At 42.0% G+C, this 12,201-nt stretch overlaps 1 protein-coding gene across 9 annotated transcripts in view; it reads left to right on the plus strand.

Moving 5' to 3' along the window:
* SIRT5 (sirtuin 5) overlaps positions 1–8,454 on the plus strand; it is a 31,875-nt gene extending 23,421 nt beyond the window's left edge. For all 9 annotated transcript variants that reach the window (XM_045584285.1, XM_045584281.1, XM_045584286.1 and 6 more), the window contains exons 8-9: positions 1,570–1,685; positions 8,126–8,454. In XM_045584285.1, coding sequence (XP_045440241.1) covers positions 1,570–1,685; positions 8,126–8,201 — 192 coding nt within the window. In that variant the 3' untranslated portion in view covers positions 8,202–8,454. The remainder of the gene's footprint in view (positions 1–1,569; positions 1,686–8,125) is intronic.
* Positions 8,455–12,201: the final 3,747 nt, after the last annotated feature.

Consider the following 12,201-nt stretch of genomic DNA (forward strand, 5'->3'; position numbering starts at 1 on the left):
CCAATATAAAATAACATTGATGTAAATAGTCATTAAAATTTTTTTTTAAATGGGTCTATATGTGTTCTGTTTTATTCATGTAGCAATTCACTTAGCATATTCCATGTCAGCACATCATCTTTAATTGGCTATGCAGTGTTCTGGTGTATGTTTTTAACCAATTTTCTATTGTTGGACATTTTGGCTGTTTCAAATTTTGATATTTTATTTTATTTTTACTTTTATTTTTTTTAAATGTATTTTATTGATTTTTTTTTACAGAGAGGAAGGGAGAGAGATAGTCAGAAACATTGATGAGAGAGAAACATCTGTCAGCTGCCTCCTGCACACCCCCCACCGGGGATGCACCCGCAACCAACGTACATGCCCTTAACTGGAATCGAACCCGGGACCCTCAGTCCGCAGGTCAACACTCTATCCACTGAGCCAACCAGTTTGGGCTCAAATTTTGATATTTTAAATCAATAAAGAAATTAAAAAATTATTTTTAAATATATTTTAAACAACATTATGGTGAATTGCCTCAGACATAACTCTTTTTAAAAATATGTTGATTAATTTTTAGGGAGAGAGAGAAACATTGATGTGATATTCCATTTATTTATGCATTAATTGGTTGCTTCTTTTATGTGTCCTGACGGTGTATCGAACCTGCAACCTTGGCATACCAGGATGATGCTGTAACCAACTAAGCTACCTGGCCAGGGCCTCAGACATAACTTTGAACATCCTCATCAAATTACTGTCTTAGGACACATTTTCTAGAAATGGAATTAACCGGACAAAGGGTAGGCATGTTTCACATTTTCCTTAACACTTCTCTAAAAGCAGAGCCACTTCCTCATGGACACGCACTCATTCAGTCAGTATTTACTGAGTGCATCCCGAAGTTGAATACAGGGTCAGTGGCTAAGTGAAAAAAGCTGGTTTTCCCCAATCACCCCTGCACCCCTGCCCCAAACCTCAGTACTTAAGTTCTGGCTAAAAAAGAATTCAGAGTGAAGACTCAAATACAAGCAAAAGTTTATTTACAAAGTCACAGAGGTAGAAGAAGTGAGTCAGGGAAGAAATAAGCCAGCTAGTCTTCCCATTCTTGTAAAGAATTTTTATAAAACTATATCCATAGGGGATAACCTGAAAGAATATATATCAAATTGTGAATAGTTGTTATCTTGGGGTAGTAGGGTTATGAATGATATGTCTATTTTTTTCTTTGAATTACCTAACTTAAAAAAAAGGATCATGGATTATTTACATCACTTCAAAGAGCAGAAACAAAAATAAAACTAACCCCAAAAGGTGATGAGTCATTTTGTTGCCACTCTCTCCATTTGCACAACCCTCCTTTTCATAACATATCTTTCTGAGTTCCAGGGAACTGCCAAAAAGACGCCTCCTAACTCCTGATTTGTCCCTTAAATCCTCTCCATTTATCTCATCCAGCTTAGTCTCCCCTTACCGTCCCCCCCCCCCCCATACACACCTGCAACCTTATGTGAGATTTTCTAAAAAAATGTTTCTTCTCGAAAAGTGTGGTCATTTGTCTGTTTCCATCTGTTTGCTTTGTAGGTGGGAACTTCCTCCGTGGTTTATCCTGCCGCCATGTTTGCCCCCCAGGTATCTGCCAGGGGTGTACCAGTGGCAGAATTTAACATGGAAACCACTCAAGCCACTAACAAATTCAGGTACAGGGATTACCAGGGTGGGAAATGGGAGGCATTGAGCAGGTTTGGACAAGGTCATCTAAAGACATTTTATTGTTATGTTCTAATTAAAAAAAAAAAAAAGACACCGAATTTGTGTTTTATTTGGTCTGTCGTTGCTTTTTTAGAAGAACAAAATATAGTTAACTGTAGACTAAGGTAACTCTGTCTTTTTACAAGAAGTTTGCCATAATACTTTTATTTTTTCACGTTTTGAAAGCTTTCTTTGATTCCTTTGGCTTTGCTTTTGTTTGTCTTTTTAAGTAGATTTAGTGATGGCAGGCATTTGGATGTAGGTAAGCTCAACAAATGCTGAGCAGTAAGCCTTGGAGATACCAGCCAGAACTTCTTTCCACTGCTCTCATGGTGAGGCTGCGAGACACATGTCTCTGGTCTAATTGCCAAGAATATTTGTACTTGTGGCTTTATTAGGATACTGATTCTGTTTTCCCTGTTTGTGTGGAAAGAGTAGATAGATCATCATAGTATGCATTTTTAGCCCCATTCATGTTTTCACCTTTTTTGCTTTCTTGTTTCACCCCTGATTTTTCTGTCTTCACTTTTAATTTAGTTTATATCTTATTGTCAGTCTGCTTAATTCCTTTCTCAAATGAGATACAATAGAAATAACTAATAAACAATTCTAAAATACCACTGAAACTCTTGTTATTACTTCAACCAGTGGTTTTCAAACTCAGCTACATATTTTTAAAATACTTATGAGTTGGTACCACCCATGCCATTCTGATACAATATCTTCTCCAGATATTTTTAATCAGCTACAGTCTGCGTGTGTCCTCAATCCATAGTTCTTTATTTTTGTGTAAGTGGTAAGAACTAGAAAGACATCCTTTTTTTTTTTTTAAATCACCTTGTATGTAAAACTTATACTCTGAAAACTATAAAATGCTACCAAAAGAAGTAAATAAAACCTAAATATTGGGTCGGCAACTAAGTAATTGCGGATTTTAAAAAAATCAAAGACCATTTTTTTATGGAACTAAATAACTTTATTCTGTAATGCATTGCCCATTTTGATCAATGACCTTTTGCCATCTTTCAGGCAGCATCATAATCCCACGTTCAAAAAACTTCTGGTTTTTATTAGCAAAAAACTGAATCAGGTACGATTTGACATCATCATCATTATTGAAATTTTTACCATTCAAGGAGTTTTGTAAAGATCGAAACAAAAAGTAATCAGATGGTGCAAGGTCAGGACTATATGGTGGATGTGGCAAAACATCCCAACCAAGCTCCATTAATTTTTGCCGAGTGACCAAAGATGTGTGTGGCCTTGCATTGTCATGATGGAATACAACACCTTTTCGATTTGTCAATTCGGGCCGCTTTTCTTCAACTGCATTGTTTAATTTCGTTAGTTGTTCAATGTAGACATCAGAATTGATCGTTCGGTTGGGTGGTAAGAGTTCAAAGTAGACAATTCCTTTGTAATCCCACCAAACTGATAACAAAACCTTCTTTTGATGAATATCAGCTTTTGATGTTGTTTGAGTTGGTTCACCTGGCCTGCTCCACGATCTTTTCCGCTTGATATTGTTGTAAACAACCCATTTTTCATCGCCAGTTATCAGTCGTTTTAAAAATGGATCATTTTCATTACGTTTCCTTAGCAAATCGCAGCTGCTAATGCGTTGCGTTAACTGTGATTCTTTCAGTTCGTGAGGAACCCATGTATCGAGTTTTTGAACATAGCCAAGTTGTTTTAAGTGATTTTCAATGCATGTATGTGATACATGAAGCTTCTCTGCAATCTCACGTGTTGTACTGTGACAGTCCGAATTGATTATTGCTTTGATTAGGGCGTCATCAACTTCAACTGGACGACCAGAGCGTTTTTCATCTTTGAGTGAAAAATCACCAGAACGAAATTTGGCAAACCAATTTTGACACTGCCGTTCTTTTAAGGCTTCGTCACCATAAACAGCACATAACTTTTTATGAGCTTGCGATGCGTTTTTCCCTTTGCGGAAATAAAAAAGCAAAATATGACGAAAATGTTCCTTTTGATTTTCCATTTTTCAATGAACGCCAAACGAAAACTACAAAACAGATCAAAAACCTTTTTTTACTGATTAACAGCTGAATAGCCAACTATCAAATAACAAAATGTGTTTTACATTTGTACTACGTCTGCAAACCTAAAAATTCAACTGAAGCCATATATGTGTGAAACCCGCAATTACTTAGCTGCCGACCCAATATATAGAAGGACATCCATGTATATGGATTGGGCAACTAATATTATAAATGTGGCAATACTCCCCAAATTGATTTGGAGATTCACCCATTCTCTATCAAAATTGCCTCTGGCTTCTTTGCTGAACTGATAAGGTGATCCTAAAATTTATATGAAAATGTAAGGGACCCAAAAAGCCAGAACAACGAGAAGAAAGAACTTGTATAACTTATTCTTCCCAATTACAAAACTTGCTACAAAGTTACAGTTTTCAACAGATCAGTGGAATAGAATTGATAGTCCCGAAAAAAACCCCTCACATTTATGGCCAATTGACTTTTGAAAAAGTATGAAGACAAAGCAGTGATGGAAAAAATAGTCTTTTTAACAAATGGTGCTGGAGAAGCTGGATAGCTACATGGAAAAGATTGGAATTGGACCCCTTCACAGCATATACAAAAAATAACTGACATGGATCAGAGGCCTAAATATAAGGGCTACAAATATATAAAATTCTTAAACGAAAATGCAGGAGTAAATCTTTGTAACCTTTCATTTGTCAAAGCCTTTTATATGACATAAAAATCACAGATAACATAAGAAAAAATGGATAAATTATCACTTCTAGGCCTTTTGGCTAAGATCAAGTGTGGAAAATGGATACATTGGACTTTATTAAAATTAAAATCTTCTTCAATGGACACCATCAATTAAGAGAAAAAGAACCTATGGAATGGGAGAAAATATTTGCAAGTATAATATGTGATAAGGAATGAGTATCCAGAATATATAAAGAATTCTCACTACCCAATAAAAAAGAAATACAATTAAAAAATGGGTCAAATATTCAAATAGTTTTCCAAATATATACAATACATAAGGTCAATAAACCCATTGAAAACATGCTGAACATCATTAATCATTAGGGAAATTAAATTAAACCCACAAGATATCACTTACCAAACTCTAGCATGATTCTGCAGTAGTCCCTTCTTATCCATAGGGGATATATTCCAAGACCCTCCAGTGGATGCCTGAAATCGCAGATAGCACTGAACCTTATATGTACTGTGTTTTCCTATGCATACATAGCTATGATAAAGTTTAATTTATAAATTAGGCACAATAAGAGATTAACAGCAATAACTAATAAAATAATTACAATAATCCTAATATATAAAAACCAGGGGCCATCATGACCAAAACAACCAGATGGACAACTGAACAGCAGGCTGTGTGGGGCGACAAGGCCGGCAGGGGGGTTAGTGAGAGACAACCAAATGACTGAACAGCAGGCAGCGTGGGGTGACCAGGTCAGTGGGAGGGGGGCAGGGGGGAGGAGGGCAGCTGGTGGCAACCAGGCTTGGGGAGGGGAGGGGACAGTTGGGGCAAGCAAGCCAGCAGGGGCACAGTTGGGGGCAACTAGGCCGGCAGGGGGACAGTGAAAGGAGAACAAGCTGGCAGGGGGAGCAGTTAGGGAGAACAGAGGGGGGCAGTTGAGGGTGACCAGGCCAGCAGGGTGAGCAGTAAGGGTCAACCAGGATGGTAGAGGGGCAGTTAGGGGTGACCATGCCAGCAGGGGGGGCGGGGGTTAGTTGTAGGTAATCAGGCCAGCACTTTTGGGGCGATCAGGCTGGTAGGCATAGGTGGTCAGGGATGATCAGGGGGGCAGTTAGGGGCGATTAGGCAGGCAGGCAGGTGAGCAGTTAGGAGCCAGCAGTCCCAGATTATGAGAGGGATGTCCGACTGCTGGTTTAGGAACGATCCCCAGGATTGGGCCTAAATCAGTTGGACATCCCCCGAGGGATCCCGGATTGGAGAGGGTGCATTCTAGGCTGAGGGGACCCCACCACCCATGCATGAATTTCATAAACTGGGTCTCTAGTATCCTAATTAATAAGAAGGGAATATGCTAATTGACCACCACACCATTGCAAAGATGGCAGCGCCCACAGCCAATAAGGAGCAAATATGGTAATTGTTGCCTCACCTTAAAAAATGGCAGAGTCCACAGCCAATAAGGGGGAAATTTGCTAATTGACTGCCCCCCAAAAAAGATTGCAGCACCCACAGCCAATAAGGAGAGGATATGCTAATTGACTGCTATGCCCTCAAAGATGGCGGCGCCATAGCCACAAGATGGTGGTGCCCAGTCTCCTCATCCCTGTCGGAGCAGCAGGTATGCGGCCAAGATAAAGGCAGCTGTGTTCATGCCTCCAGAGTTCCCCAGTTCCCTCAGCCCCCCAGCTGCCCAGGTTCAGCCCGAGGTGCACACAAGCCTCGGATGGTGGTTACCCAGCCACCCAGGGCCAGCCCAAGACTCAGGTAACCAGGACCGGCTGAGGCTTGTGCCACCGGCAGTGGCAGCAGCAGAGGTGTGTTAATTATCACCTTCCCCTGATTGCCAGGTTGCCTCTGCCCCTGAGGGTTCTTGGACTGTGAGAGGGGGAAGGCCAGGCTGGGGACTCCCCCTCTAGTACATGAATTTTCATGCACTGGGCCTCTAGTATTGTAATAAAAGTGATGTGAGTAAAAAAGTATACAGTTACAGAAGGGAGTTGTTGGGATTCTTTGCAGCTTGTCCTGGGAAAATATGTTTCCTACTCATCTACAGCTTTATCTGTGTCTGTTATTCCCATCGAAGGATGGCAGGGCTGATTTTCACTGGCCAAGCTCAGTATTACCTTTTCAATGTCAATTGTAATTCTTTAGTTTTTGTTTTTTCCTGATGGTTGTACATGGGAGAACTGGGCTACATACACCCCGGCATGAAAGGAATTTTATATGGCATGGCCACTCAGATTTTGGACCTTCTTGCAAGTTGCATGCTAAAATGCCATAGTGCCTGTTAAATGACAATTCTGTCAGACCCTCTTTCCATTTTATTGAAAGCTAGGATGAAAAGGCCATATTTGAATAAGGATGTGATATCCAGTCTTCAGAAAGCATTTTTTTTCTTTATCCTACACCAATATTTCAAATGTCTCTTTAGTTTGCACCCCGTAGGTTTTCACACTCTGGGCTAGGACACCATCTAAGATTTGGGGTGAGTGAGGGGTGCAGCCTGCCTTTGTGAAGTGGGGAAGGGTGTAGTGAAAAGGGGCACTTGACAGTCACTTTCTTAGGAAGGAGACCATGTGGGATTGAGGATATGGAAATTCCCTGAAAGCTCTTCGTACCTTGGAGGCCATACTTCTTGGAGTCCTATGACCACTATGCTGGGGAGGAGCTTTCTAGCGGCCAGTGTTCACGCTGAGCGTGGCAGGAGTGGAAATGCCACTCAGTCAGGGATGCCCCTTAGTGGCATTTTGTGACATGAACAGTATTTAAGGGCTAAGGCATTGATGATTTGTGTTGCATCCGAATTGGTAATATGATAGATTACTACATTGAGCAAATGCTTTTTTCATTTTTAATTGTGCTCAGTTGGTTTTCTTAATTAAATACTACAAAACCCTGCTATTTTTCTGCCCTAAGTGTTTTCTCTTGAAGGAAGCAGAAATCATTGGTTTTTCTTCCTCCTCTTTGCTCTTTTTTTTTCTGACTACAAGTCAGAGCTAGTTGTGAAATGGTTGGTTTGAGGGGCCTGTTGATGCAGCTAAAATCTTGTGATCTGAATGGTGCATGAACTTATTTTTTCTCTTGTCCTTAGTACATATGAATGCTATTTTAATGTAGTATGTACATATCATAAAACGTAAAACTTTCATTATGGCCCTGTAGCTCAGTTGGTTAGATAGTTATCCCAATTCACCAAGGTTTCCGGTTCAATCTCCAGTCAGGGCACATACAAGAAGCAACCAATGAATGCATGAATAACTGGAACAACAAATATCTCTCTCTCTCCCTCTCTCTCTCTCTCTCTCTCTCTCTCTCTCTCTCAAATCAACTAAAAACAACATTTTATGAGTTTGACAATTTAATCATGAAATACATTTTACAATCATATCTCCCTCTGCTCTTTAAAATAAAATTATTTTTATAGCACCTAAATACTAGGTATTTAATTTCTTAAATTTTCTTGATCACAAGGACCAACTCATGGTGAAATGTCTGTATGTTGAGTTGTCAGAGACTAGATGAAAGAAGTGGGCCCAAAAGCTCATAATGCCACATTTGTGAGAATTTGGATTTTACTTTGGGTAAAATTAAGAAATGTGTGACTTGCTGAAGGAGTATGTTGGTTTAGCTCCTAACTGCTGTATTTGTCCTTCTGTTTCAGGTTTCATTTCCAGGGGCTCTGTGGGAGGATCCTTCCTGAAGCCCTGGCTCCTCATGCAGATGAGAAGGTTTCCTAATTGCCCTGGGGAAGGGAGAGATTGTAGTACATCTGAGTACCAGGCCACAAACAGATAACGCACAGTCTTGTGGATGGGGAGCTGAATATTGGAAGATCTAAAAATATTCTCTGATTTCCTGGCTGGGATCCAAACTGTTGATAAGTGGTAGGGGCCTTAGAGGTAACAGTAGCAAATATAATTACAAGAAGTCAGAGAACTGTAAAGTTAATGCATGTTATTTGGTTTGAACTTAAACATAACATACCTCTGATCCTCTGATGTGTTTGGTTGGTTATTGAGGGGGCGGGGGGGGGAGGGGGGAAATTCTAATTAGATTGTCTTAAAAATGTAATTATCCCAATCATATTTTTGCTATTTGGCAAAGAGAGAAGTAGATAGGTAAAACATTGCTATTTCTGATTTTTATACAAATTTTGGTGGAAAATAAAATCACTCTTTATAGGAGGTAATATATGGTATACAGATGTGACCCTGAGAGATATACTTGTTGAGGATTTTTTCTTTTCCGTGTTTACCTGGTTTGGCTGCTTTACCTCAAAGAATGTGGGATCTCCTAGAACAGGAACTCAAGAAGGAAAAGTAGCAACAAGGTAGAAAATCAGGATGAGGCCCACACCCCAAAATGACACAAATATATAGATTCCAAAAGGTATTCACTACTGACTAAAATGTAGTACTAACCTTTTTAAAAAATATATGTGTTTTTTTTTTTTATTATTATCTTATTGATTTCAGATAGAAGAAGGGAGAGGGAGAGAGATAGAAATATCATTTGGCTGCCTCTGCATGTCCCCTACTGGGGGACATGTGCCCTGACCAGAATGGAACCTGCGACCTTCTGGTGTATGAGATGACGCTCAACCAACTGAGCCACACCAGCTGGGCAGTACTCGCTTTCTCAGCAGCCAAGGAGGAAAGGGAGAGGTGATGGTTGACTATTTCTTGATATTATAAACACAGAAGCCAAGCTTTCCCAGACACTGAATTCTGAAGGGAGTGTTTTCAATAGGACTTTACCTCAGAGTAAAGTAGCAAGAACATAGCTCTCCTCCTCAGGCCCCACACTAATATAGTACCCAGAGCCTTTGGAATGCCCGCTTGTTCTCAGCAAGCATCAGAGGCCTGACTGGGAGCAGTGGCCTTTAGTAAACAGTGTAGGAAGGTCATACATAACAATGGCCCTTGGATCAGCTGGTCCCTTGGGTGATTACACAGTCTCATCACCTCAGCCCCTTACAAGAATTGATTTAATGTTACATCCTTGACTTTTGTGGAAATAGATAACAAGACATGATCACACAAAACTTTGTACTGCATTTGCATGGCATCCTATCTAATAAAAGAGTAATATGCAAATTGATCATATTTCCACTACACCCTCCAGCCATGCCCACCAGCCAATCAGGAGCAAATATGCAAATAAACCCAACCAAGATGGCTGTGGCCATGAAGAGCAGGAGTGAGGCTTGGGTTTCCCCAGCAATGGAGGAAGCCAAACTTTCTGCCTGCCCTTGCCAACCTAGGCCTCCACTCAATGCTACGAAGTTTTAATGTTAGAAGATAAATAAATCCCAACAAAAATGGTGGCAGCCACAGAGCTAGAGAGAGCAGGAGGCTAGGATTGCCCCAAGGAAGCAGAGCTTCTGCAACCTTGGCCAGCCTAGGCCTCCACTCCAGGCTACAAAGTTTCAATTATAGAAGATAAATAAATCCCAACAGAAATGGCTGCTGTCATGGAGTGAGTAGAAGGCTTGGCTCCACTCCAGGTCACAAAGTTTCAATTGTAGTAGATAAATAAATCTCAAATACCAGGGCCTCTGCTTGGGTTGCCGGGGGGCATGGCCAACCTGCAAACCACCACAGGCCCCTCGCCCAGGCCGCCCCACACCCCAAGGAAACCCCCACCCTGATCCAGGTCACCCTTCAGGGCAAACCAACTGGCCCCCACCCATTCACCAGGCCTCTATCCTAGCTAATAAAAGAGTAACATGCAGATTGACGATCACTCCAACACACAAGATGGCTGCGCCCATGTGGACACAAGATGGCCACCATAAGATGGCAGCAGGGGAGGTCAGTTGGGAGGGACCAAGCCTGCAAGAGAGGGCAGTTGGGGGTGATCAAGCCTGCAGGGGAGGGCAGTTAGGGGTGACCAGGCTGGCAGATTAGGGAAGTTGGGAGTGACCGACCTGCATGGAAGGGCAGCTGGGGGCAAATAGGGTGACAGGGGAACATTTAGGCATCAATCAGGCTGCCAGGGGAGTGGTTAGGAGGTAATCAGGCTGGCAGGCAGGTGAGCAGGCAAGCAATCCCGACCTCTCACAATCCTAGATTGTGAGAGGTCGGGATTGGGCCTAAATGGGCAGTCATATATCCCTCGAGGGGTCCCATATTGGAGAGGGTGCAGGCTGGGCTGAGGGACACCCCTCTCTTCCATGAACAAATTTTGTACACTGGGCCTCTAGCTTATATATATAAAACCCTAATATGCAAATAGACCAATCAGTGGAACAACAGAACTGGTCACTATGACGTGCACTGACCACCAGGGGGCGCGTGCAGAACATGCTGGGTCATTGGCCGGGGCAGGATGGTGGATCAGGTGAATGGGGGCTCCAGACCAAGGCAGGGCACGGTCGCTGTCATCGGGTGAGCCTCTGGTGGTTACGGAAAATTCTTTGCTCCTGTGTGCCATGGTACCACTTTGGTACTCACATCTGCTGCCAGAGCTGTCACTATCAGCCCATCCCCACTCGGCTTGGCACCATCAGCAGGTGTGAGCAGCGGCTGCTGGCTCTGATCGCTCCTCAGGGCTTCTCCACCTTCCCTTGCTACTGAGGGGTGGTCAGGGCAGCAGCTGCCACTCCCATTATCGGCGCTGGCCCCGCTTGCACCCGCTGCTGGCGTCAGCCCCAATCGCTCCAGGACATGAGCACATGGGAGCGGTTGCGGCAGGAGCGGGGCTGCAGGCAGAGGGAGATTGGGGTCTGCAGTGGGAGGGGCCAGGCAGGGGTGCAGAGGATGGGCAGAGACTTGCTACTGTGCTCACTGCAGCCTCGCAGCTCACACACAGTTCAAGGTACACGAATTCATGCACTGGGCCCTTAGTACCTTTTAATAAATCCCAAAGGCTCTTAGCATAAGAGGAATGTTCATAACCTACAAGGTATCTGAAGGGTCAGCCTTTAGGGTCCACTTCACACTTGACACAAGTGGCTCAAGGCATGTATACTGAAGGGACTGTAATATTTATAATGTAGTTTTTGCACATAAAATACAATTGTTCTCTTTTAATAGGTTTGTTGTTGGGTTTTTCTGTTACTTTAAACATTTTCCGAGTGTTAGCAATGATGGAAGTCAGTATGCTGTCTCAGAGTCTGATTATTTTTAATTTCTGTCTACCCAAGGCCCAGATATTTCAGTACTGCTCTTTGCAACTTCTCTCAAATTGGGTTTTGGTACCAGCATCTTTGTGTATGTGTTTTATCATTTCTGTTCATGTTTTGGTTTTATTAGAGAAAATGAAAGAAGAATTGAAAATAAAGATGTAAGGTAGAAATTATTCAATTTAGTATTATTGAATGTCTACCACATGATAGGCATTAGAAATATAATTAGTAAGATGTGGGCCTTGCCCTCAAGGACTTGACAGAATGTTGGGACAACTGTCATGTGCACTATTATTCAATGTAGAAACTGCAGTAATAGAATTTTGTTCAAGATTCAGAGGAAAATGTAGTTAAAGATGGGCGGAGTGGGATTGGTAGATGTTAAGGTCTTTGACTTTTTTAAAAAAATATATATTTTATTGATTTTTAACAGAGATGAAGGGAGAGAGATAGAGAGCTATTGATAGAAACGTCGATGAGAGAGAAACATAGGCCAGCTGCCTCTTGCACACCCCCTACCGGGGATGTGCCCGCAACCAATGTACATGCCCTTGACCTGAATCGAACCTGGGACCCTTCAGTCCGCAGACCGACGCTCTACCGCTGAG

Source organism: Pipistrellus kuhlii, unplaced genomic scaffold (genome assembly GCF_014108245.1).
Source record: "Pipistrellus kuhlii isolate mPipKuh1 unplaced genomic scaffold, mPipKuh1.p scaffold_m20_p_2, whole genome shotgun sequence".
Classification (NCBI taxonomy): Eukaryota; Metazoa; Chordata; class Mammalia; order Chiroptera; family Vespertilionidae; genus Pipistrellus; species Pipistrellus kuhlii.